The 27,959-nt window shown below is 48.8% G+C and overlaps 1 protein-coding gene and 1 long non-coding RNA gene across 5 annotated transcripts; one reads left to right on the forward strand and one right to left on the reverse strand.

The window, feature by feature from the left end:
• LOC308231989 lies at positions 1–9,063 on the forward strand. Of its 4 annotated transcripts, XR_013958792.1 has the most exons (7): positions 1–265; positions 3,575–3,739; positions 4,223–4,333; positions 5,919–5,995; positions 6,164–6,437; positions 7,017–7,241; positions 8,513–9,063. It is a non-coding gene; the product is annotated as an uncharacterized lncRNA (long non-coding RNA). The 4 variants fall into 4 exon arrangements; XR_013958793.1 differs by lacking the exon at positions 4,223–4,333; XR_013958795.1 differs by lacking the exon at positions 4,223–4,333 and having other exon boundaries at positions 1–245.
• Positions 7,770–25,801, reverse strand: VSTM2B (V-set and transmembrane domain containing 2B). The gene is made up of 5 exons (XM_080637920.1): positions 25,600–25,801; positions 24,900–25,084; positions 23,336–23,365; positions 22,292–22,676; positions 7,770–8,050 (listed from the first exon to the last, which is right to left on the reverse strand). The coding sequence occupies exons 1-5, from the start codon at positions 25,670–25,672 to the stop codon at positions 7,962–7,964; spliced, it is 762 nt and encodes a 253-aa protein (XP_080494046.1). The 5' UTR covers positions 25,673–25,801; the 3' UTR covers positions 7,770–7,961.
• Between the last annotated feature and the right edge of the window lie 2,158 nt (positions 25,802–27,959).

Below are 27,959 nucleotides of genomic sequence, written 5' to 3' on the forward strand. Positions count from 1 at the left end.
CTTATTTTGCCACTCGGTTTAGCATGTGAAGAAGAAAAACCACATACCATTTTTCTCCACTGAGAAAAGCTTGTTTTATAGCAGAGGGAAACTTTAAGCCGTGGCAAATCCTGCTGCTCCTGCTTATTCACTTGTCTCCCTGAGCCCCATATGGATGTTTTGGGAATGTGAAGTGTTGCATAGGAGTAAATGGCTTCAGCATGATGGCAGCACCTCTGTCTCCTGCTCCCGAGACGCCACGGCAGGTGAGGTGTGCAACATCCAGGTAAGTGTCCCTGTGGGTGCCTCCCTTTCTCCCTTGCCAGTTTGCAGTCACATTCCCAGCTGTAAACAGCAAACCTTCCCCAGCCCTGTAAATACCAGCAGCAGCTGACTGAAGGGGAGCGCGTGTGCAAACACGTGCCATTTCTGGGGCCCTGGACACGAGCAGTGCTCTCTCTGCTGCTGCTCTGCTCCAAAACCCAGCAGTGGCAAGGTCAGGGTTACCCAGGTGGTGCGCCTGAATCTGGGTGACTTCTCCATGCACATTTATGACCAGGTTGAAGAACACTTTATGAATCCAGCAAAGCTCCGCACATTCGCATTTGAGCTGGTTTGCTTTAGTGAAATTCTTTAGTCTGGCATAAGTAGCGTAAGACCTCTCTGGTGTTAATATAATTAACTCTTGGGTTAATAAAGAGATTTTATGTTCTAGAAAAATACTGCAGAAAGTTCAGCTTCTCACATTTGACACTGCGCAAGCTGGGTTTATTAAATCTTGTTACAGTTCAGCTTTTGCCGGGTGTCTGGTGGGTGTTAGCTGCTGTTTGCTTGGGTTTGAGCCCCCAGTGCTGGCAGCAGCAAGGCGAGCCCTCCTCCTGACTCCCTGCGTGCTGAAGCGCTGCAAGGCAGCCACATCTGCAAACCCATGGCAGGGTCAGTGCATGGGTCTGTACACAGTTTTGCTCTTCTGTCTTATCAAACCCTTACTTCTCTGGAGGCCGAAATGCCAGCATTACTAATTATTACAGTATTTCACTATATGAGGAGTCTGGCTGCCCACTTCAGTGGACTCAGCTCACTTGGATACAAAATGATTCGCTCAACCAGCGACTTAACCGTAAGCTGAGGTTCATTTTAACCAAGATTCCAAGTAGCACCTTGCTGTGCATTTAACTAACTTGAGACTTTCATACCACTGTACTATAAAGTTGAGATTATATCCAAGCGCTCTGTAAATGGATTACACTATGAACATTATTTGTAGCTCTGAATGGTTGTATTTTTACTGTCTTCCACTGCATTACCATAAATGAATCACAAACATGAAGGTATTTGGTAAAGGTCATAAAGTAACTGATATTTTCTTAATCAAACTCTACGTTTTAGTAACCTCATTTGATTTGCTTGCCTTTAGCTTTTCCTGCACACTTTATTGAGTCCGGCATTCCCCTCAGGGTAACAGGTATCACTGACAGACATGGTTTGGTCTAGATCCTTGCTCAGTACCGTTATTCCTTGGCCTGGCCTGGATTTAGATATGCACACCATATCCTTGTACAAAGGTTTATCAACATTCCCAGGCAAGTGCTTGGGCTTACACATCACTTGGCTTAGTTGTGTCAAGGCACTCTGATGAGGTACCGCAGCCCTCCAGAGCTCAGAGCAATGTAGGTTTAGTGGAACAATGTGGTGTGTTTCAACACCGTCCTTATTCCTGTTGGACACTCACAAGATTAGCTTAACTGGGGAAAGCAGGCTTTTAAATCCTGAGGCACATGAGGGGCCCTTCAGGAACCGATGAGTGGCTTCTCCTTGTCCCCACTGTCCTGCCGGAGCAGAGCGTGTGAGGCTGAGCTGTGCACGGGGACACTGAGCAAGAGGATTCCAGAGCTGCACTGGCCGCGGTTCTAGGAGCATGGCACTGCAGCCCCTGCGTCTGCTGCCAGGGCTTTCAAGGGGATCCCAGGAAGCAGAGAAACAAGAGCCCTCACCACCGTGTCGGTGATGCTGCTCTGGGCCCTGAGGACTGGTGGTCTAAGTGTGTGTCTCAGAGCACAGACTGTCCCCCAGCCTGGGGCCGCCTGATGCCATGGGAGGACGTGTGTCCCACAGGGAAACTGAGTTACCAGCCCCTTCACTGATGAGGCTGCTCCTATTTATGTCATGGCAGCCCCTGTGCTGCTCCTGGGAGGGAAGGATGAAGCAAATCAAGGCAGGTATCGAAGTGCTGACATCAACCTTCCTCACACCCATCCAAGCAGTCAGAAGCTGTCCCCATGGGATATATTTAGACATGTTTTAAAACTGCAGAGACAGCTGATTAATAACATCCTGACAGGTATCCATCACTTGGATCAACTCTGGAAGCACTAAAGTACAACTGTCCCAAACAATAAGTAAATAAATCACAGCAATGCATTAGAAAGAGACTCTGCCATGGGAAATTAGAGCTAAAGCTCATGTTTGCCATAGAATGGCAAATGAATGAAATGCTATGAATGCAGAACCACACTGTTAAACAAAAACAAACAAAAAAAGACATTAAAAGCTATTACAAAACCCACAGCACTTTGAAATCAGAACTATCCTACTAATTTTTGCCAAACCAGCTGACTTCAGCTGACAGCCTAAATATCATCACCTGCCTAGATATACGTAGATCACTCTAAAGTCAAAATGAGTCATGATACTCAGTGGATTAGAGTAACTTATAAGCCTGGAAAATATTCAGTAATAAAGAATTCCTATTCTAGGGAAAAAAAAAAAAAATCAATTGCTTCAGGTTTTCAAGGAAAATGACAAGAAAATCCAAAAATAAGAACCCATTTTGTGTGGTCATCTCTTTTTTCACCCTGCATAGCATTCCTAAAGTCTTACCTGTTGCTTCCTGTTTCAAGGGTAATAACATAGAGATGAATTAAAAGTTTTTGGCAGATCTGGTAATGGAATAGAAAAAACCTGAAATACCTTCACAGTCCCTTCCCTGCCTTCCTCAGAGTACATTCAAAAATATCTTACCTGAAAAGTAAATTGAAGTAAAATTGAACTGTGAGCATTCCGGAGTTATTAAGACTGTGGTCATTTAATTTGTATTAAACTACAGATGGGGTTTAAGAAACATTTTAACAGTAACAGGAAGCCACATCTATAGGCAACAAATAGAGAAATCCATTAATGAACTCTGCAGCACCGTGCAAGTTGACTCTTACTGTAACTGTGATTTGCTTGGACTGTCCATAGTTGCTGTAATTAAAAAGCTGGCAGTCATCAGAGGAAAAACAGGAGATTTCAATCCATTCATTGACACTCACATGGATCCTTAGAAGCCCCATCTTGCTCAGTGCTAAACTCTGGATTGTTGTTGGTGCAGAGCTGAACCATAGACGTTCTTCCCCACTGGCTCCATTTTCAGTTAACACCCATCTGTACTCAGCAGAAATTGCTGGGTTTTAGAAACAGGGTCTAAAACCAGCAACAACCCCTCCCCTGTCAAACCATGGGGCTGTGCACAGAGGATGGGCTGACGCTGCTCTGGGGCGGGATGGGGAATGCAGCATCCCTCACAGCTTTCATCTTGTTGCCTTTGATTTAGGGCCAGCTGCTTTTCCTATGGATTAACTGTACCCGTTCCTGCGTGAACAACACCCAGCCTCGTCATCAGCGTGCCCACAGCCCTGCTTTGCTCTGCCTTGCTGGCCAGGGACCTGCAGCATTGCCAGGCTGCCACAGGACAACACACCACAGAAACCCCAAGGCAGTGAGTGCAGGTTTTACCATCTGAGCAGTTGTTATTCACCAGCAGCATCTGTGTGTGTTGGTATTTGAGCACTCTCCCATTTCTTGCAGCCCTAGTTCTCCTTGCTACAAATTAATATTCTCACAACCCCCCTCTAATCAGTCTTTGCTAAAAGCATTAATTAAGACTTTAACATTTTTGATCCCATCAATTTTCTGTTCTCTTCTTATTAAATAGATGTACTAGGGGAGTTTGAATAGTAACTGCCCGAAGTTTGGGGGTAATGAATAAATTAACTTTGCCAGCCTCTGGCTAAGCATGAAATTTACTGTGCAGTAACAAATGGAACAGAGGCAGCTCATGCATTAACCAACCCAGTTTTGACACCAAGTTTGGGAGCACATTATTTACTCACTAATTCTGAGTGAGGCTAGGCTCCTGCATAGTTTATGCAGGCAATGAAAACTGCCATGGTCAGACAGTCTCTTGTGTGCTCCATCACAGTGAGAAGCCGCTCACCCACCTTCCCTTCAGTGGGGCGCTGGCCTTGTGCCACACACAGGGATGCTGTGGGGACTGCATGTGTCCTCTTCCAGGGAGCATGCAGGGAATTAGGTAAGTCTGCTTTTCACTTGCCGAGTCTTGGTACTTTGAAGGTCACCAGTGCTGTACAGCTACTTTTGTTCCATGTATTTTCACATGTACATGGCTTTTAGCACTGGCCCTGTTACACTGCTGTAAATCCATTCGTTTTTGTAGCAGGCAGTGAATTTATAGCAGTGTAACTGTGAGCAAACGTGGCTGATGGCACACGCTGGAAATATTACAAGGGAAAGTGCAAAGTTCTATTGATTTTCTCTCAGGAACAATGTGTGTTTTCTTATGACTGTATTATAGACGACTCAGCTCTGGCCCCAACTGCCATCACCCACTTCCCAGCCCAGGGCTGCAGCTTTGCTGGTGAGCTGGCCCCATGCAGGACAACAGCTGTGTCCCCTGGGCCCCCAACCATGGCACTCTCTGCCCAGCTCCACACAGCACTGCAGGCGCCTCACTGCCTTCCCCTGCCTCTGCAGGCTGAGCACTTACTCCTAATTGATTCTGACAGCAGACACCACAAAGAATGCGGAGATTTATGAAAGAGCAAGATTTGCCACTAGCCTCTGTCCATTAAGGGTACAGGAAAACCTCACTTTGCCCTTTGTAAATACAATCAGCAGCAGAGAGGCAGTTGCCCTTTTCAGAAGAGCGAGCACTCTCAAGGACAGATGTTTTAGCAGAAGTCCTTAACGCACTCACAAGCAATAAGCCTCCAAATTCTTTACTTTTTTCTATCAAAATGTTTCTCATTCCTTTAAGTCCTTTTTAAAGACCAATTATGGTACCAAGAGCTGCAGCCTCCTCTTTAGCCAGTTATTTCCCCTGCACTACACAAATACGGGGCCAACCACTGGCTGTGTGTTTTGCAAAAAATGCTGGCCCAGATGTGGAAACCAGGACCCAAAACCTGGAGAACTCAGTTTGCTATTTCTGAAGGCTGAAATATAGCAAAGTGAAGGTACAGCCAAGTTATGGCTGCTCTCTTGCTGAAGTTACCCTGTGTGTGCTGGGAATGGGTGTGCACATGTGCAGGTCTATCCTGGATAGAAAAGATGCCTCTTGCTCTTGTTAGAAGAGGGTTTTTTTTTAATCAAATCCTCAGATTAGTAGTTGTGAGGTTTTATAGTGAATTAGAATGTAAGAATTGTTATTCTTACTGTGGTACACTTAATTCTGGTCTCAAGAAGGATAAGAAAAAAAGTTATTTTTAGTGGCAGATTTAGTATTTTTTCACCTTTAATGTGATGAAAGTCTAAAAGACCTTGATAGTTCTGCTCCTGCCACTGCACACACAAGTCTCAGTTCTGCCACATCCCTGTGCAGGTAACAGGCTACAACACAAAGGGAAGGACAAGTGCAGGATGAGGTATTTCCTTGCCCGGTTTCTGTATGCAATTCAAGACATTCTGTACTCTGTAAGTGATGAAACACAAGTATCAGAGCAAAAGAGATCTGTTTACTAAGAGACCATGCTGGGAAGGGCTGCAGGTAAACCACAGACACACTGCACTACTTCAGGCATCAGCCTTTTCTCTCAATAAATTCAGGCAGATTTTCTTCTTCCTCTTGTGAAAAAATGTGTTCGGGTTCCCTTCCTTAGGAGGAAGACAAGTCACTGAGAAGTCTTCACTGCCCTTGAGGAAAAGCAGCAGCTGATGAGGCACAGTTCAAACCCAGGTGGGCTTCACTCTCACGACTCAAAGGATGAGAGCTCTGGTGACATTCTACACTCCACGTGTAGCACTGCTTGAGTAACTGTGCTTGAGCATGTTCCCAGACATGAATGCTGGAGCTGATTCACGCATGGTCCTACATGGAAATCTTGTTTTCCACCTGTCTTTTCAGGTTACAGAAGACTCGCCCTCCCAAGCACATGTGGAAGCCAAGGACCATGTTCTTCAGTGTCTCACCTCTGATGCACTTCCAGGTTTGCAATCACCACCTCTCCAAGCTTTATGAAGAGCAGTTCCAATTTTTGTGGGATGATTATGGATTATTCCTCAATCCAGGGGATGCTACAGCTGCCATTAAGGGGATGAACATCCTTACGAAGATTTTAACACCTTTGGTGAATCTGCCTCAGCACAAGAGGACTTTTACTATTACAGTGTAGTAACAGGTATGAAACACAGATGCCTTCTGGTTGACACCCAGTGTGATCTGAGAGGCACAAATCCCTCACTGTTACTGGCAGTCCCAGGAAAGCAAATTCTGGCTATCTGAGGAATGGAAATTCCTTTCCTGCCCTCCTCCTAGAAGAGAACTCGGGTATGAGGTGATGCAGTGGCATATACTGCTTCTGCTCCACAGCTTCTGCCAGCAGAGTCCTGCTGGCACAGTGGCTGCCTCCTTACCATTTCCACATTAAGGCCCTTTCTAAAATGCTACACAAATGAAAGGATAAGAATCACAGGTACCAGAGGATGTTTCAAAGTACTTCACTAAATTCAGCTGAAGAAGGTCATGTTTCTTTACCAAGTTATCCCATTATCTCACTTAAACCCCAAGCATTCTGGAACAGGAAAATAACTCCTGTCTTTACTGTAAAAAAAGCCTTTTGTCCCAGTAGAGGACAGCTCACTTGGTAACACAAATGACAACTGTGTAATTTTGAAAATCAGATTATAACCACACACTGGATCCAGCCCTAGGGAATAAAACACTCTAGGTTGATTAATTTCTCTTTTATTTTTTCAAGGCTTGATTCACCTTTCTTCAGGAGGCCTGATGAAAAACACAGCAACTTACCTTGAGTGCTCTGCACCGTGCCCCTGTCCATCTGACCACATCTGGCACTCACAGCCCAGAGACAACTGGCGTGGGCACAACGAAATGCAGCCATAGCTGGTGACGAGCTGTCAGCACCGTCTGCAGGGTTTGGCAGAGTGTTGAGGGGTGTAATAAAGAACTGATTTCACTTCAGGTTTGTTTGTGATGCACTTTTCCTCAGTTGTCTGTGCTGCGCCAAGGCAGGGAAGGGACACAGCCCTGATGCCCTCATGGAGCTCCAGGCACATGGAAGGGCACAGGCATCTGCAGAAACTTTATTTCAAAATCTTTTTATTCAACTGTTATCCAGCAATATACAATACAGTTTATAAACAAATGTCTTACCTTGTTTCCAATCATCTTTATTTAAAAATAAATATTATTGACAGTGAATATTAATTATGGTAAGATGTACCTTTTTAATTAAAATGTCTCCAAAAGAAATAATTTAATTAAAAAAGAAAAAGGAAATCCAAAAAACCTAAACACAACAATCTACTAAAAATATTTCCTTTTTTAGGAAAGGCTTTGACCCAACATCTTTACATATTGTGATAACTGCTCAACAGTTCGTGCAAAATGAAGAGTCAGAGGGAAGGTTTAGAAAAGAAAAAACATTACATTAAAATAGAGAAATCAAAAGTGCCATGCACAGAGCAGGGCTTTACACCAGAGAGTCTGGAAACTAGATGCATTATTCTAAGTGGTTTATTTTCTGTGACATCCCCAAAAATATGTTTATCCCCTACAGAGAACTGATCATGCTGCTTGCAGTCTCTTTCTGTTCATCTTTAAAACCATAGGTATTGTTTGTCAGGAGTTTGTTCGGGTTTAAATAGGTTCTTGGCTGCAGAGGAATGGAGGAAGCAGTCGATCAGTGGTTTACTAACAAATGTACAAGCTGATGCAGTAGTAAGAGGGCCATATAGAGGAGTGGATCTGTAGCATAAATAGGTCCTGTACCTAGAACAGAAAGAGACAAGGGAGAGACAGAGATTTTATTCTTTATCTTGTCTAATATAGAAGATGAAATGCAGAAGAGAAATATGGAAAGATTTATTTTTATATCACTTCAGAGCCAGGGGTCAGAAGTGTAATTTTAATAGTAAAACAGCATCCTCAAGCTATCCAACTCAAATAGCTTTCTCTTCCCCCTCCCAAATCTCACTCCACTTAGGCCATCTCATTATGCATTACTAATGGTATGCCTAAACTTGGCTTCAGCCAAGTAACTAGCAATTGAGATTTCTATAAATACACCTTAATCTGGTATATAGTTTCTTGAGAAATGACAGGTATCAACCACCCACTACTTCAAAGGGAAATGACAAATGTTGCAGCTGTACTCCTCGATTAACAGGACACGAGCCCATTTCATTTGGAATGGGAACAGGAAGACCTTGACATCTTCTTTACCTTTCACAGGAAAGAGCAGAATTTTGCACTAAAAATGTGCACAGGAGCTACAGGACAAGAGCGCAGTGGGACACAGCAGGGAGTCAATGTCCACATCCATGAAGGGCAAAACGGCTCCAGCTCCCTTGAGGTGAGGTTCTGTGGCACGGAGTGGCCTCCGTGGCCATTCTGCAGCTAACCAGGCTGTCCCTGCCTCACAGACACACCGAGACACTTGTTCACCAAGAGAGGCTTTTACAGCGTGTCACCATGGCCAAGCCCCTCGTCCCTGCTTGCAGGAGAAACTGGTGCCTGCAGTACTGACAGCCGCCAGCAAAGTGACTGCTGGTGTGAGAGCATTTTGTGCTTGGCATCTGAGAAAGGAACTGGGCCACGTCTATTGAGGAAACTCTCTTCAGGCACCCTAATGTGAATACTTCAGTTGGTCTCTGGAGCTGTGAGTCTCCCTCAGCTGTGGCATGACCAAAGGACATACCTCGAGCAGCTGCCAAGTAACCCGCCGCTCCTGGGCTGGCTGTTCCGCCTGCCTCAGCCTCACCAGCAAAGCTGGGGTAGTATTATCCAGCATAAAAAATAGTTGATATTAATGTGGTGGGCAATTGAGGAACTCCCACAATGTCCCCACAGCGCTGTCTCACATGCCTAGACTGTGTGGAGATTATTTAGTTATTAAGGTTTTAATTAAATCCTTGCGTGCATAAACACGTGGCTAAGGGCTGCCTATGCAGCCACAGCAAGGCATTAAGATGGATGCAGGATTTTTCTTTTTAAAGCTGAAGATCATTAACAAACACAATTAACACAGGTAACTGAAGGAGTAACTCATTGAAGTCTTGCGATAAGGACACCAGAAGTGCGTGCAGGGAGGCTCATCACAGCCGCTGGAGCTCAGGGTCCAGCCAGCACACAGGACAGAGCATCACCAGCCCAGGGCGCTCAAAAACCTATGTTCATCCTCCCTGCCCCAGGACCCGGCCCTGCTGAGCCGGGGTGCACGGGGGTCTGTCCCTGCATCCCCTCCCTGTGCCGGGAGGGTGGGTGCAGGCAGCAGGAGCCCTGCCTGTGCTGATGCCAACTCTGCGTCTGCCTCTGCCAGCCTGGGAGCAAACAGGGCTGTGACAGCCATTCCCCAGCCTCAGGGACCTCCCTCCTCCATCAGAAACAGAGTCGGTTCACAAACACATCAAACCCTGTCCTTTCCACAGGGGCAGAACCCCAGCAACCTATCCACCTACACCAGCAAGAGAGAACAGTTTCCTCACTGAGCAGGCTGAAGGTGAAACCCCCTTTCTGTGTCTGTCTGACGGGCTGTGTGCGCTCAGTGAGAGGCTGCTTGCTCACAAACGGCAGTACTCGCACAACGACCCACGCTTCCCATCAGCGCATCCCCGTTCCCAAGCTGTCAGGTGGCTCCTCTCACTCCTGGGACATGGCACAGCCCAGGGTGGGCCCAGGGGCTGTCACCATCCCCTGTGCCCGGGGAATGGCACGAGCTGTGCCCGTTCCACACCTGCCCAGCACAGCAGCAATGATCGGACCCCGCATATTTATTATGCTCAAACCCGAGGGCAGCGAGAGCCCCTGTTCCCCTGAACCTGTTCTCTCAGTGAACAAGACTGGAGCTGGGGAGATGCCGCTACCGAAACAAAACTGCGCTTTTGTGCGGGGGAATCCCCTGGAAACACTGAGGAACAAAGCCTGCAGAAACGGGCTCCTGTGGCTCAAGTGGCTTTGCCGCACGCAAAGAGTTGTGGTCAATGGCTCGATGTCCGGCTGGAGACCAGTAATGAGTGGTGTCCCTCAGGGATCAGTGTTGGGACCGGTCTTGTTCAACATCTTTGTCAGTGACACGGACAGTGGGATTGAGTGCGCCCTCAGCAAGTTTGACGATGACACCAAGCTGTGTGGTTCGGTTGATAACGCCGGAGGGAAGGGATGCCATCCAGAGGGACCTTGACACGCTTGTGAGGTGGGCTGATGTCAACCTGATGAAGTTTAACCATGACAAGTGCAAGGTCCTACACCTGGGTCGGAGCAATCCCAGGCACAGCTACAGGTTGGGCAGAGAAGAGATTCAGAGCAGCCCTGCAGAGAAGGACTTGGGGGTCTTGGTCAATGAGAAAATGAACATGAGCCGGCTTCAGTGTGCGCTCGCAGCCCAGAAAGCCAAGCGTATCCTGGGCTGCATCAAAAGGAGCGTGACCAGCAGGTCGAAGGAGGTGATCCTGCCCCTCTACTCTGCTCTCGTGAGACCTCACTTGGAGCATTGTGTGCAGTTCTGGTGTCCTCAACATAAAAAGGACATGGAACTGTTGGAACAAGTCCAGAGGAGGCCACGAGGATGATCAGGGGACTGGAGCACCTCCCATATGAAGACAGGCTGAGAAAGTTGGGGCTGTTCAGCCTGGAGAAGAGAAGGCTGCGTGGAGACCTCATAGCAGCCTTCCAGTATCTGAAGGGCGCCTACAAGTATGCTAGGGAGGTATTCATTAGCGACAGGACAAGGGGTAACAGGTTAAAACTTAAACAGGGGAAGTTTAGATTGGATATAAGGAAGAAATTCTTTACTGTGAGGGTGGTGAGGCACTGGAATGGGTTGCCCAGGGAGGTTGTGAATGCTCCATCCCTGGTGGTGTTCAAGGCCAGGCTGGATGAGGCCTTGGGTGTCATGGTTTAGTGTGAGGTGTCCCTGCCCATGGCAAGGGGGTTGGAACTGGATTATCTTAAGGTCCTTTCCAACCCTAACTATTTTATGATTCTATGATTCTAAGTGCTCTTACACCCATCACGCTGACAGGCTGCTGCGGATGCTGAGTCGGGGTTGTTTCTGTTCTGAATGGGAAGCAGTGTTAGTCACAGCTCCCTGCAGGAGCTGTGTGCCCCATTACCAACACCATCCGCATGCCAGTTTCACCTTCAGGTGCCAGTTTTAGTTTAAATCTCAGTGCAGAACTGGGAATTAATGCAACAGTCCTAAGTTTTTGTCTTTTCTAGAAATTGCCATGGTTTTTAACCTACATTCTCCATCTTCTAAATGTGACAGCAGAAAGTGAGTTCAGACTCTGTTAACAATCTCAACAGTTAAAAAAAAACATTTTTACAAACTTACTTGAAAGCAATTATTCTTACTGAACACCAAATACAACCTTCTTTTTTTTCCTACACTTATTCAGTGTTATTCTCCTCCAAGACTTCAGGCAGTAGAAGCAGATACACAGACCTTCAGAATTCTCCCTCTGAATATAATTAGACGAGGAATGTAATTTCCAGTGACTTTTCCCTGTTTAGTTAACCCAAACCCTTCTCATTATCCGTAGTATTGTTTATAAACCAGCTGGACTTATTCTGGTCTTGACGTTCACTGAAGGAATTTCTCCGCCTGCAGATATGAACAAACAGCACATGGTGCTGACCCCCAGGATCGTGATGTGTTACCAACCTCCCATCTCAGACCAAGGACTTTCTATCCAGAGACTCTGGATCAGCAGCACAGAGTTCCTTACAGATGCTTACAAGAAAACATTTCATTTATACTTTGAATATTCACTTGTTTTGTTATTGCAAGCCTACTTATCACTACAGAGATTTCCAGTTTTGCTTTTAGATTATTGGTATGCATGCGGCTAGCAGGGAAGCTCTGCCTCTAAGCAGAACAGTAACAGATTGTTCTGTTCCTGGGTGGTGAATTGCTCTCTGGCATCACTCATCCTTCTTTTTGATTTACAACATAATGTTTTACTGTAGTTTTCTATTTAGTAATTTGTTTTGTGCAAGCATTCATCAAAGTTTGACTTAAAACAGTTCATCTAACTGAAAACAAACATTAACTAAACAAGAGACGTGCGACACAGAGAGAAAATTGGAAGTTTCTTTTACAAGCTATACCTAACCAGTGGCCAAACCCCCAGTTTCCAGCAGTTACCTATTTTTCTTCCTAGAAAGAATCTGAGAAGTCCCTTGATGTCTCTTTCTGAGGTGGTGGTAAAATGCAGTGGTCCATATATATAAAAAGGTAAAGGACATCAGTGGCCTGTTTTCCTTGGGAGACAGGATAACACGCACAGCCTGGTTGCTGCTGGAGCAGGGACCCAGTCGGTACCGTAAAGGCCATTTCTCTGTGTGGCCTTTAGGCAGTGACCCGGGAGACTCAGCCCGATCCCCAGAGAGGAACGTTCAAGTAAAACACGTTTTTAAACCTGGTGTTTCACCAAGAGGTGAAGGATCCAATTAACCAATTAACCTCACGGGTTGAGCCTCTCAGAACAGAAACTTCAGACTGTGCTTGAGACATACTCTTGGATAAAATGCTCTGGCAGCCTTGTATGTACAGCAAAACCAAGGTTTTATATGGGCTGCTGGTCAAGGCTCATTACAGGTGATAATGTCTCAGACAAAACAAATTCTCAGTGCCACACACTGGAGCATTTCCCCCGAAATGAAGGGAATTTACCAAACCTCAGATCTAAGATCATCTTAGAAGTTTTTAATTAAAAAGACACCGTCATTAAAGTCCCCCTACACTTACTGAAGAGGTAATAAGCTCCACCACATTAGCATTACTTCACAGTCTGAGACATCATCTTATAAGCTGCATAAATCCTTCTTCCACTCAGAAATACAGCACAATCCAATGCTGCAGTTTTGCTGCTGGGTTTAAGGGCTGTAACTGCTCCTCACCCATTGCTGGTTCTTGACGAGCCTGCACTAACCTCAGCACCCTCCCAGCCAAACCCAGGAGCACTGCGGTACACAACGTGATCCTTTTGAAAGGAGAACACAGGACTATGGAGATCTATGCAAAACTACCCAACTGCGCTGCGCCCATTGTTCCTGGCCCCCACATTGCTGACTGTGGACCACCATGCCCAGGCACAACCAGATACAGCTCCAGAGCTGCCCTCTGGTGTTGCTCTTTTTGGCCACGGTGACTTCCCAGATGTTTATAGGCGACTGCATGGGATCTGCTCACCACTGAGCACCTACAAGGCACAATGCAGAATTAAGTTTTCTACCCATCACACATTTTTGTTTACGATTCACTGGATTTTGGAGCAGCTTTCCATAACACATCTCAAAAATATACCTCATAGAAGCCACCACACATATTTATTTCTACACAACCACGCAGGTATAAGCCAGTGATCCTGCTTGCTTCCTTCACCCATGCCAGCAAGGGTTTTAAAGTGCTTAACCTCCACTTTGAGGCGGTAAACTACAGCATGGCCAAGCACCCTGGAGCACTGTGCAGCCCCTCTCTGAGCATATTCTGTGAAGAATGGGTCACATGCACCATGTGGCTATGGACAGATCAGAAAACAACAACTTGGCTGGCGAGGGGTGGGAGGTGCAGTCACACAGGGGAACGATGCAGACAGGAAAGGCTGTTCTGACAGGAGGGCCAGGAAAGAGAAAGGTTCCTTCTGCAGGTCCGTTCCCAAGTGCTGCAGCGCTCTGCAGGGAGCTGACGTGTGTGAGTGCCCAGGACAGGATGGACAGATGCAGAGGGGACTCAGGGGTGCTCCTGAGGAATCGCACAGCTCCTGAGGTGGGTTCTGGGTCTCATCAGGGCTCATTTCAACCGAGACTCATCACGGCCAAGGTGTTCTCAAAATGTTAGGATGGACAATCCCTCCCAGACACACACACGGTGCATGGAGCAGCCCAGTCCTCAATCATCCTCCATGGGGGCTCTTCCTTTTCCTCTTGGGTCATAAGGACATTACTAGACATACGCTACATGATTAGATGGATAATGAACCTGCTCCAGTTCTACAGTTGCTGCAGGTCTGTGTGGCAAGACAATCTTGTATCAAACACAGCTGCTGCCATACAGAAAGAGGGACAGCTAAACTGGTGGGTTTGATTAATGTTTGGAAGTGCATATTACGTAAAGAGCAATAAATACTTCGACCTTTATCAAAAATGTATCTACTTTTTAGGTTACCAGAGAAAAATGCAGTTTTGTTGTCAACAGTCTCGTAAAAACTCATTTCACCCAAGTAACAAGAAGTAGGGGCACATAATATGGAACAGTTGGTTCATTTCCCCTCAATAGCTCGTTTCCTCTGTGAAAGCCAGAGAAGTGCAGAGCTGGGGGCAGCCTTGCTCCACCTCCTCCAAGTGCTACACTGGGCTGTGAAAACGGCTGCTCTGAGGTGGTGGTGCACAGGAATGTACGTACCCTGGATACTTAGAAAGAGTCATTCATTACAGATGGATTATACAGCTGTCATACAAACCCCAACAACAGCTTAAATACTGCACACTGCTCTGCATTTAAATAAGCCAGGAACTTCCCTCTTTTGAGATATTCCCATCAACAGATTTCTGCTTTGGTATCTGTGAGATGATCTCTTCTCACCAAGTATCTTATTTGAGACTCAAAAGATCCAACTCTGGATTTATTTCATTTCCAGAATTTTCTGCAGCTCCATGATCTAAGATCACTTCACAAGACTGAGCATCATTATTTCACTCCTTGACACTTGAATAATGAGAGATACAAAACCATTTATAATGCGATTTGGTGGAAAATGAATTTTGAACTAACACATACAGAAAAGTAGCTAAATTAGTGGTGGTTCAGGTGGTAAACGTGCATCCAGCCCCACGTCTTTCCTCAGTAGCACTGTGTGAGCAAGTCCACGGCACATGGATCTGCACAAACAGCAAAAAGCACAACTCAGACCACCCCCACCATGAGGCAAGGAAGAATCCTGGTGGCTGAGGTGGGTCTGGGCCATATCCTTGAGTTTTTTGTTGTAAGCAGGAGCACTAAAGCCACGCTGCAAAGAGCACACCGCTTCCTAAGTCGACACTTCAGGAACAGACCAGTAATAAAAGCCACGCTGGAGGGAACCACAGATTTCCCCTTCTGTAACTGGTACAAAACCTGCAAATATCTGCAACCCAGAAACAGAGACCAAGACACCGTAGTTCTCACTTCAGTGTCTTCTAGACTGTTTTTGACTTGGTTGGGATTAGGAGGAAGCTGCCAATGTAGTTGTAATTATCACTCCAACCAGAATTACCGAAGTTAAGCAGATCTGAGTGCAGATTATCTAAGGATTTCTCTTAGATAAATAACCCTATCCCGTCCACACTTAAAGAACAGAGCTGAGAGCATGGGCAGGACACATAGAAATGGCTGCACGGAGAGCCTGTGCCTGACAAAGCAGCACGGGCTGTGGTCTGCATGGGGTTTTTTGCTCTAACAAACAGCGACACGTTGGGAGTGATCCACAAATCCACAGATCCTCCACACCTTCCCAGTGGTGGATATTCGGTAGATGTCAGCTAAGTGAAGGCACTGCCCTGTGCCAGACTTCTCAGGATAGGCCAGCGAGGGGCTATTTGGAGAAACCATGGACATGGACATTCCTCTGGGTCCTCTCACATGTGGGATTCCTGCTGCGCAGTGTGAGCGGGATTTGGGTCAGAACACCGACCTCATCACTGACGCAGCAGTGAAGCAGTTCTAACTACCCCGGTGCAATGTCTTCACCCGTCAGCTCCAGTGCACGGGTGGCCACTCCACATCCTGACCCAGGCCGTGGATCCAGGTAACACCGGGCACATCCGTGAGTCCTGTGACCCCAGCTCCGGCCCCAGCGCGGGCACGGCTGCTCCTGCCGGCAGCAGCCACCAGAGCCTCGGCTGTTGGCTTGTTGCCGTTGTGACAGACGCGTTCCCCAACAGCCTGCTTTTCCCAATACAAACCCCCCAGAACTGCTCATTATTGATGCATGGGGCTGCTCTGACGTTACCTCATTTAGAAACAATCCGCAAACAGCAGTGCAGAACCTGCCAGCACTCCAACTGCTTTAGCAAAGCTCAATCACAGCCCAAACCAACCCCCTTTTACTGCCAGCACAGCCCTGCCAGGATCTGTCTTGTCAAGAATTCCCTGCTATGAAAAAAAGAAACGCCTTCCTGGCAGGACTGCTGCAAGAGCCATTTCTGAGCACATCCTGCCTTACATCTGCTCTGCAATCACAGACCACCACTGCTGATACCTTCTCAAAACCAGCCCCAGTTTGCCTGGACACTTCTCTCTGCTGTGACTGCTGAGCACACTACTGCAAGTGTTAGGGACCTTTATAGTCCACAACACAGCTCAAACATTACTTTACATCCATAAAGCTGCACCAGTACAGCAGACGTGGGGAATGTGTAACAGTTACCCACCTCTTGTGAAGGACACAGACCAAGTCAGTGATTAGTAACGATCCATTTTGCAAAGTATCTCTTGAAACCATACATAAAGGGCTAGCATTATACATATATTCCTGCCCCAAATGTTGTTTGTTCATGCAACGAGACACATGGGTACACTCAGCCTTTCCTCATACTAATGCTAAATTTTCACTGACTAATGAATCCATCTTATATAGAAATCTAGACCAATGTCAGGTACAGCTTCCACATTCATTAGGAAGACCTGGAATACTCCTTTCATTGTGTTCAGTAGTATTTCTTTAAACCATTTTTCCATCTATAACTTGAAAGTATTAAAGAAGTTCAAATAATATTCAGATTTCTTAAAGGACACTGCACAGGCTCTGGCATAGGTTAGCAGTTTTGTCTGTCCTCTGGGAACAAGGAAGAACACTGAAAGGTGCTACTCAAATCAACTGCATTTCCACAGTACAAACCCACCCTGGCACTGCTTGTTTCTGTCCCACGTCATGAGGTGACATGGTGCTGCTGTTTGTGCTTCTATTCAGTTTGGGAATTAATCCATATTGCACACACAGAAAAGAAGATATTTGACCTCAGTTGTCCCCAAAGCAGTCTAATTTGCCTAGATATTAAAGTGCTACTGATGTGTATTTAATGGGAATTCTTTTTGCATGTTTATTATCCAGTGACATTTAGGAGGTCAGCCTGGTAATTCAGTTATGGCCTCTGTCTTGCTACTTTTAAAGTAAAGGAAAATGGGATGTGACCCAGGTTGCATTTAACTACAAATAACAACAGCTCATGAGCTCATGCATGGTCTCATCAGAAGCACAGAGGAGTGAAGCAGGCCCAGGCACTCCAAGTGGAAAGGCAAGGAGGCTGAGCAGCAACACAGGGACTTCCCTTCCCTGCTATTTTGTGCCTTGCTCATCTGTCAAAGACTAATGAGACGCATGGGCTGTTCCTCCCGCCAGCCTGCAGTCTTCCCAGTTCTGACAAAACCGGGAGGGCCCTCAGCCAAAGTTAATCCAAATTCAACCACAGACCCTCAGACGCAGCCCCTCCGACAGCCACAGCTTGTACCCCCAGAGAAAAGTGTGTGCGTTTGCTTTCCTGTCTCCAGGCTGCAGAAGCATACCTTTTACTTCCCAGTCCGTGATGGAGGTAACTCTCTCCCATGTGGTCTCCTGCCTCAAGGCAGGCTGCCACAGCCTGACCCTGGGCATGTACTGCTCTTAGGAGCATCACGGGAGCCGCGCACACACACAGACTGCAGAACTGCGACCTGGTGCTTTGTTATCTTTGGCTGTGTAGCCCACAAGCAGACATGCTTCTGCCTCAGACATGAAAGGCTTGGTAGGGGGAGAAGGGAACAGGCGTGAAGACGTACGCTCTTCCTTGCTGTGAGCTCTCATCTCTGCATAACACACAAGTCTGTGTCCTTCCTAGAGCACTCTAAGCATAATGAAGCACAGTTTCTTGTTTCACACTCCCATCCTTGTTTATTTTATTTAAAGGTTTCACTTCAGAGCTTTGAGGCTAGAGATCAAACAAATAAAAGGGAATTTGGAAGCTGCAATGTCTCATCTAGATTCTGCTCAGAAGTTAAAAACTGTCCCCAAGCCAATACACAGTGCCCGTTTTGGAGACAGTTTGGTAGTATCTAACACAGTCAATCTGCGTCTCCAAAGGTCAGCACAAAGATCCTTGTTTATTACTTCACCTACTAGATGACAAAGTTAAGTCTCATAACTAAGGCTGGACTTGAATTTAAGAGAGCTGAAACTAAATTTTGGGATTTAATTTCACAGCTGCCACACATTCAACAAAGCTGGGCACTGCTCTTACTGCCATTTGTCCATCTCATCCATCCCAGACCTTCTGGGACAGAGACACTGTGTATCTTGCTCTGTGATGCTCCCACACCCCTATTTACTCAGTACAAACCAGGACCACTTCCAAACACAATAACATACAGTCTTTCATTTGCTAACCCCAATTTTCTTCTAAAGCAAAAGATTCCATTTGTGTGTAAATATTTAAACTGAAAGCCAGGAAAATATTATTTTCCTTTAGAACCAAATGGACAAGGGCTCCTTCACTGACACCATTAAAGTCAATGATCTTATCAGCAGATCTTTGCCTCCCTGCAGCCTAACTGACATTCTCAGTTTCCATGTCAGCGTACCTCACCAGCAGACAGCAGTAATCAATGTGACTCTCCTGAGACCACAGCACTGAGGTTTAAATACTGCAGATAAAATTCTGTATAATTAGCCAGCATTTCTGGCACAGTGGGCAATTTTTCCATTACACTGGATCCATTCCTGTACATACTATAATGTTGATCACAAATACTAACTACAATTTCAGATGACATCTCCAAAACTATGGATTTTGATTCTACCTGCTTTGTCAGATGTAACTCTGTGCTTTCAGAAAATCTCAGTAACAGACACAGTTATCTGAGCAAGTCCATGTTTCAGTTCAACCTGGAGACGTAAAGAATCATGTTTTTCAAAGGCGCACAGCTGGGACCCCAACAGAAGTCAACAAGAGACTTGTGGGCATGTCCGGAAGCACCATTTAATCTACAATCACATTTACTGGACTGCAAACACAGAGAGGCCCTAACCTACCGCACTGGACATATTGGGAAGATTTCTATTGCAAGGAAAGTAGGATTAGAACCCAGCTCATGCAGGACACAATGGCTGTGCCATGCCACCAGCTTTTAGGCAGAGCTCTCCAGTGTATAAATGAAGGTGTTAACCACTGACGGCAAATCCATTGTTTGCGCACATTTCTACTTCTATACAGAGGAAATATCTCCATGTACAATATAAAGACTTACAGACACTAAAGACTTGAGAGTAAACGTACTGGATGATTCAATTACTAAAGACAGATCTGGTGCAAGTACTTATCTGTATGTGTGTTGCAGAGCTCAAAATAAGGCAATGAATCACATGTGTTATGCTACTATGCATACCTATAACTCATCCAGCAACACAGGTTTAGGTCCTACAGTCTGCTACATTCATGTGAACAAAGGTTTAGTTTGATTTGATGACCCTGCTGTGTGGAAAACCAGCTCTTACACTGCCTGGAAGGGGTGGACTCCAAACTCCAAAAGGCTTCTAGTTTCCAGAGGTAAAAAAAAAAAAAAAAAGAGTTAAACCCAAGTATTTCCTATAAAGACACTGCATTCTTTGCAGAGAAAAATAATTACTGTACCTAAAATAGCTCTGAAGAACACCACTTTAACATATAAATGGGAAACTCTGAAGCTCAGGGACGTAATTTTCTTTTAAGACATTCTGAAGCAAGTTTACTGCTTTCTACTGCTTATCAAACGTGAGTGACAGCACTGCAGACCCGAGTTTTCCATTTTCTCACAAAACCAGGTGATGTCCCTGCAAGTCCTCACAACACCAACTTCCACGTTAGTATTTATTTGGTGTATACCTGCCTAAGTCAGTGCTGTGCACAACAGGAGTCCTCTGCTCTCTCCACTGACTTCAGCCTTCTCCTGGCATGGCACCTGTCCCAGTGTGGCACGATTCACAGACACCACTGTGCGCAGGAGGGACAGCACAGCAGGAAACTCTGGTTTATGCTGTTTCATAGCCCTCTTAGCATCAGTCTCCATCTGGAGATCCCCACAAAATATTTTTCTGCATTCCACTACCTTTTCCACTGATTTAAGTCATTCCATTATCTCCACTGCTGGCCACAGTGCTCATGATTTATTATCAGAATTTAATCCAGCCTAGAAATGATGCACCAGTGCCATATCCCCAAACCACAGACACGGATAAAATCAGGACAGACTGAAGTTTAGATGATCTGGGCAGGGGGTCTTGCCCTAACAGCCATATGTGACAGGCTGTCCTGGCGCATACATTCACACCCATCTGTCGAGATGGAACAGAGCCCACTGCACTTCCACCACCCTGGTTTTAGTTCACGGGCATGACATCAGCTCTGGGTGCAGTCAGCAGGGTGCAGAGCTGTGAATCCTCAACCTAACTTACTGTCAGCATGGAAAGCATTGCAAGAATCCTCACTAGGGTGTGTGTGGAAGGAAGAAACATGAAAACAACCACCAGCTCCAGGCTTCTAGAAGGAAAGCAGATCTATCCAACAGGAAAACACCAGATCATGAGCATTACAGCATCCATCTTGAGCCTAGTGAATTCAGCAAACCTAACTTTTTTTATATGCCCACAGGCACCTGCAGTTAAACCTCACGAATTATCACTTTGTCTTCCACTAGACACCAATGAACAGCAAGCTTGAGTAAACCTGAGTTTTCACACATTTCCACATGAGAAAGAAATTAAATTATTCAGAAATAGCTAAAGGTAGTGGCCAGATAAAACCTAGTACCTGTACAGCAACCACAGGTCACAGTGGTCCATTTACAGCTGATTCCCATCACTATGAGTCAAACCCTGCGATGTTTGCCCTGTGAGTGTGAAGAGGTATCAGGAAGAAAGAAGTGTGAACACTCCAAGTGAGGATTATGAATCTGCGGAGGGGAGCTCAGCGCCTTCCCTGCACTGCCACTGGCATAAAATTGTTTCCCTTCTCCCTCAAGCAGCTTGGCAGGGACCTCTGCTCAACATCAGCCAAGGGACAGCAGCTGAGTGGCGAGCTGAAGCCCAGCCGGAGCAGCACCACAGCTCTGCAGTGTGGCACACCTTCACAGTGCAGATTTAAGACTGTCTTCTTTGAGCCAAACTCTGTCATAAGTGTAAACGAAGGTCTACCACGGCCTTCTCTAGCTAGCTGTAACATGGTAACATGGTAATAATAACTTAACACAGTATTAACTAACAGACAATCAGCATTAGTGCAACTTCTACATTTGCAAACCATAACAGAGCACAGAATCTTCAAATCTCACCCTGCCAGTAACGCAAAGGTGGAGCTCACTGCACAGCGTTTAGAATTTGCCATCCACACCTGGCCTTGATGCATGGCTCACGCCTGCCGGGGCTGACCAGTGGATTTCAGTCTCCTGCACATGAGCCCTGGCTTTTCACTCACCTGAGGCTCATGTTCAAGTAACACCCAAAAAGCTGCATGGGGGAGTTCTGAAAAGGGGGCCCCTACCCCACAGCACACACTGAGAGGACTCAGGCCCCCACCCTGCTCCTGGACCCCCCCCTGCCCAGCCCCTGCACTGGCAGCTGGTGAGGCAGGGCTGAGCTTTTGGGTAAAGGAAGGACATTTGCCTAGTTGTTCAGCTTTAGCATCACAGTGATAGTCCCACCTGTGACCGAGAGGGTTGTGGTGCTCAGCCCTAAACCGAGTGGTGGGCCATGGAGATGGTGTGAGGCCTCGAGCACCATTGCTATATAGACAGGCTAACATTGCTGCGCTTATTCAGCCCGGAGAAGAAAAGGCTCCTTATGGGGAGACCTTAGAGCAGCTCCAGTGCCCAAATAAGTGGTAAATGCCCCATCCCTGGCAGTGTTCAAGGCCAGGCCGGATGGGTCTAGGCGGAACCTGCTCTACTGGAAGGGGTCCCTGCCTGTGGATGAGCTTTAAGGTTCCGTCCCACCCGAACCATCCCACGGTGATCCGTGACCCCCCTACCTGATCCGTGCTGCTGGCGGAGGATGGCGGCCTGGCCGGGCGGCGGCGAGGCCGAGGTGGCAGCTGCGGCCGCCCTGGCGGTGGGGGAAGCGGCGCCATCCCGCGGGGCCGGGCGCTTGACGGGCCCTGGCGGCGGCGTAGGGCGGGCGGCGGGGCCGTGCCGCCGCGGGGCCGTCCCGCTCTGGATGTGCGAGACGGCCTCTGCCGCCTGCACGTCGGGCGGCGCGAAGCGGGACAGGACGCGCAGCAGCGCCTGGGCCCGGTGCTCCCGCGTCTCGTCGTCGCTGTAGTCCGCCACGCGGCACTGGTAGACGCCCTCGTCCTGCCGCCGCACGCCCGACAGCCGCAGCCGGTGCGAGATGTCGTTGCCCTGGACGCGGACGGTCTGAAAAAGAGAGGGCGGCTCAGCACGGGCCCGGGCCCGCCCCTGCCCCTCCCCGCAGCGACCGCGCTGGCCCGGCAGCGATCGCTCTTGCCCCACGGACGAGGCTTCCACGGTCACGAACCCCGAGCCTGGGCTGATTCCCCCCCAAACCGAGAGCACGGGACTCTTCAGCCCAGCACCTCGCTGCCGGAGCCCCATCCAGAACCAGCCCCTGCTCCCTCCTCCCCGCCCAGTCCCGCACGGAGTCCTGCAGCGCTCCCAGGAGCTGGGCGGGCTCCAACCTCCCCGCAACTGCGGTGCAGGCCATGCGCCAGCACAGTTGCACCCCATGTCCTGCAGGATCAGGAGCGAAGGGGGTCCCCACAGGCGACTGAGGTTTGCAGAGGGCAGGGACAAAAAGCAAACTTCTCCCCGGATCCATCCCACTGTCTCTTCCAAGCGTGGCTAAGCTCGGGCTGCAAGGCAAGCATCACCTCCCGGTTTGTGAGCAATGAGACCTGCCTGCGAAAGCAGCAGCAGATGAGAACGCGAGAAGAACCGTGCCCCAGGAGCGGGGCTGCGGTGAGCCCGACGGCACCCGTGTGTCGGGGCAGGAGGGGCCCGCAGGGACCCCACGCGCGCGGGAGGAGGGTGCCCTGCCCAGCTAGAGCTGCACTTACACTGATTTTGGTCGCATCCTTACTTGTCACCTAAAGGAACAAAAAAAAAGGGTGATGAGACTTAGCTCTGCCAGCACGTCAAGATGCTCATATTCCCAGCCCAGTTTAAGGACAGGACATGGACTCTCTCTGCTCACCATAAACACAGCCCGTGTGTGGCTGTGAGGCTCCCTAGGCGACGGGAATGCACCAAACCAGTGCTCAGCTTGGGGGGCCAGTCTTGGTAAAGTGCCTGCAGCACCCACGGAAGCGCTGCCTTCATCAAGGGTGAGAACAGCAGCCAGGGGAACGCTTGTTGCATGCTGTGCTTCTCCCATCACTGACAAACACCGGGGGAGATACTTCACCAGCAGTGTTAGCCCAGCAGTGCAGAGCTTGGGCAAGCTGGATCCCGCACTGCTCAGGAAGAGCTTCAGTCCTGAAACACCCTGGGAGCTGGTATCACTCTGCATGTTACTGCCAGATCACCTAATACTTGGTTATTTTTTGTCTCCAGCCAACTACTGTAAACCCAAGCGATATCTGGGATCCTGGCGATGCACCTCCCAGCAAGATGCCATTACTCTCCAGGCATGCCCTGCCATCGTTTATTGTGAAAGCAATTCAGGGGTTTTATATAAGGTTAAAGAAGACATTTAAATCCAAGCGATTTACTTCCCTGTCTGACAACTGACTTACACTTTCCTCAGCTAGGCGGCATCGCATGAGCTCAGCATCTCTGCTTTGCATCTCTATTTGAGCTCTGCAGGAAAACAAGCCACAGAGAGGGGAGCTGGCAGGGGGGCTGCGCAGGGATGGAGATGACATGGCCTGTGCGGGGGGTGGCATGGCTTGGAAGTCCTGCTTCACCCCACCCCTTGTACAGCCCCGTTTTGCACAGCAAGGTGTCCTGAGCTGGGGAAGCTGCAGAATGGATGGGCTTATGCTGGGGAAATGCAGCTGAAGAATTTAGACTAGAGCCTACTCTCAAGCCAGGCAGCTTGCTAGGGGGAGGGGAAAGGGAATGCAGGATTTAACTGTGCTTCATGCATTTTAATTGCCACATCCGACTGTCTCAAAATGTCTTGCTGCGTTCCAGATATAGAGAGTGTACATGCAGCCCAAGAAACTGTGCATTTGTCTATGCAGATTGATATGTACTGAACATGCCAACAGGAAAGGTTCATCCCTCATGCCTCCCTCTGCTCTATCACGGAGCAAACAGAGGCTCTCCCACCTTTCACAAGCTCAGTCCACAAAAGCACTGGATGTTGCTTGTCCCCACTTCATGCTCATCTATTTTTGACTGCCTCTCACGGGTCTTCACTGCTGATCTTGCAGCAGGACATTTATAATTTTCTATTTACAATGCTTAAAGCACTGATGCAGTTTCCGGAGACGAAGTTGCCCATGGTGCATGCCCTGTCCTCCCACATCCCATAGAGTGCCAGGGATCCCGGTGCATCCACCTGCTTTCTGGCACTGGGCAGGGAAGTGCTCTGCTCTCTGGGACTGCTGAGTTCATCTGCTCACCCTCCGAACACGCTGCACGCAATGGAGAGAGATCTCCATAGCACTGCATTACCTTGCTCCTGCTGCCGGGGACACTGATGGCTAATTCGTGTGCAAGTTCTCTGGCTGGTTCTTTAAGGTACCACCACTGGATTTCCAAGGAGTAAGAGGTGGATCCGCTGGCTCGGAAAGCACAAGGCATCTCAATATCATCTCCCTCCCTAACCGTCACATCTTTGGGAACTTCGGTAAAGGTAGCTGGGAGGGGAAGAGAGTTACAAGGGCTAGTTAACGGGAGGGATTAAGAGACAAATCAGTCCTTCCCAGGGTAACGCAAGCTGCTCCAGCTCCAGGGCTGGGTGCTCACCAACACACGTCTTTCCCGTAGTTTGGTAAAAGCAGGATAAGCGCACCGAGGCCAGCGCCGAGCTGGCCCCCCCCCACCCTACCCCCGAGGCCGCAGCTGCGGCGGAAAGGGGACGCTGAAGACGCGCTTGAACCCCTGGTCCTGCCGGGAGAGCCCTCGGCTGGTGCGGGGACAGCCGGATCCCGCCGCCCGCTCCCCAGATCCGGCGCGGGGACGGCCCTGCGCTGCCGGCAGCTGCGACCGCAACAGAGACACCTTGTTCTGCGAGCCCTGCCCCCTCCGCGGGGACAGCGGCGGGGACGGGGCCTGCGGCGGGTGCCGGCACCGGAGCCCCGCCGCCTCCCGCTACCGAGCGGTGCCCGGAGCGGCGGCTCCCCGCGAGAGGAGGCAGAAGTTGCGGACTCACCGGTGACGAGGAGCAGCAGCGGCGCGCTGAGCAGCAGGCAGCGGAGGGTGCCCCGGAGCCCCCGATTGCCCATCGCACCTGCGTGTGCTGCGGGCGCGGCCGGGCTCAATCCATCGCACGCGGCTGGGCTCCTTCCCAGAAAGCCGGAGCCGCCCGACCGGCCCCGGGGTGTGGGGAAAGGAACGTAAAATCCACAGCGGCCGCTCGCGCTCACTCGCGGATGGAGGCGGCGTTCCCGGGAAGGCAGCAACAAACCCGTCCCGTTCCTCGCTCCGCCGCGGGGTTCAGCTGCCCCGCGCCGCGCGGGCGCTCCCGCTGCCCACAGGCGGGCAGGCGAACCCGGGCTGTGCCCCGGCACCCATCGCGCTGCGGGGCGGCGCTCGGCGCTCGCGGGGAGCCGGCTCCGGACCGTGACCAGGCTCCGCTCCCGCCGCGGGCACCTCCCGAGCAGCGGCAGGGACCGCCCCGCCCCCGAGCCCCGCCCCCGTCGCGAGTCACCGCCTGCTCCCCGCCACCTCCGCGGGCCCCGCGCCCGCTCCGCAGCTGCCCCGCGCGGGCACAACGCGGGAACGTCCTGGTTAGAAGCCAGGAGCGCTCCCGAGTCCAGCCCGTGCAGGCACCGGCGGGAGTTGCCGCCGCTGCGTTCGGCGGCCGCAGTCGGGACGCGCGGGGTCTGCGCTGCCGTGAGCTTGAGGCGCCGTCCTGAGAGAATCGCCTGTTCTGTTCTGAAATGCAGCCAAACGTCCCCGTTCGGTGCAGGCTCAGCTTCGTAAATCACCGCCGCGCCGGGAGCTGCGGGTTTTGATCTGCAGGAAGCTTCCTTTGTATTTTCAGTGGTTTCATTCTGCACGAGGGTGCAAAGCTGGGGACAGGAAGGTCTCCATGGAACATATTTCTTGGAAAATTTCTCTTTCCAAATAACTCGATGCGACCTGTTTTTAGACGGGTGCTATATCCAGGTTCCCACCTAACCCCTGCCCGCTGGGCAGAAGCCTGGGGGCTTTGGCAGCTCCCACCAGGAAAACCTCAGCACAACTTCCACCTCGGAGTGTCAGGAAAATTTGTGTGATCCTGAGCAATGCTGAAACTGCACCAAATCAGTTTTCCTGATGGATTTTTTTCTTTGCTTTTTTTGTCTTCAGAGCATTTTCATCCACTCCTGCTGATGATATCATGATTTTAAACTGAATTTTAAACTGATGGTATCATGGTTTTAAACTGAGAGGGTAGATTTAGATTGAGATGAGCTCTTAGGCAGAAGCTCTTCCCTGTGAGGGTGCTGAGGCGCTGGCACAGGGTGCCCAGAGAAGCTGTGGCTGCCCCATCTCTGGCAGTGTTCAAGGCCAGGTTGCACACAGGGGCTTGGAGCACCCTCCTCCAGTGGAAGGTGTCCCTGCCTGTGCCAGGGGTTGGAACTGGAGAAGCTTTAAGGTCCCTTCCAGCCCGACCCAGTCTGGGGTTCTCTGGTTCTGTGATTTAAATCCTGTGGCAGGCCTCTGGCAGCTCCATGACAACTCCTGGCCTTTCTCCACAGTCTTTCCTGGGAACCTGCAGGGCGCAGCTCACTGAGCAGCTGCAGCAACCCCACCAATCATAAAAGTCTTTATTGTGATAACTATTCAATGCCATTTAATCAAATAGCCTAATAATCACTTAGACTTTGCTTTTCCATCCAAAAGCTCATGCAGTATGCAACACCTTAACTCCTTTCCAACCTTAATTATGCTATGATTCTATGGTCAGTGTTTCTTTTCAGACATGGCCTCAAGCCCTCTAGCACTGCAGGGAGTTCTATCAGCGCTTGCCGGAGTCCCCGTGTTGTGCTTCTCCTTCCAGGCCCCACACAGACAGGGAAAGATGTACTGGGGGGTAGCTGGGGGTAGGTCCAGCAGCACAAGGTTTCCAGTCAACCTCAGGAACAGCTCCGCTGGGTCCCTGCTAGTGAGGAGACTCCAAGACTTGGTGCCCTCTGCAGCAGGATTGATTAGAAAACTCCAGATGGATAAAGAGAATCAAAACACAATTAATTTTTATATCAAATTACTAGTGACATATCACATTTGAAAAACTGTTACTTAAGTTGTTATTAAAATTGATGTTTAAAAATTTCTTCTGAAATTGCGGCACTGTGAAAATTCATAAAGGCTGGGAATGTAAAAATAGGCAGCTCATGTGAAGTCAGTTTTGTTTCCTAGATATAAAAAGTGAGTAATAAAAATGAGAAGGAAAGGCAAATGCATTTAAACTTAGTTCTGTTTTAATAAATCTAAGGTTGTTATTGTAGTAATAGCATTGCTGAAGTGAAGACAGTTTTATCTTGGCTGCATCCCTCAATTTATAACATTAAACCTTCAGTTCTA

The sequence above is a fragment of the Psittacula echo genome (assembly GCF_963264785.1).
Source record: "Psittacula echo genome assembly, chromosome: Z".
Lineage (NCBI taxonomy): Eukaryota > Metazoa > Chordata > Aves > Psittaciformes > Psittacidae > Psittacula > Psittacula echo.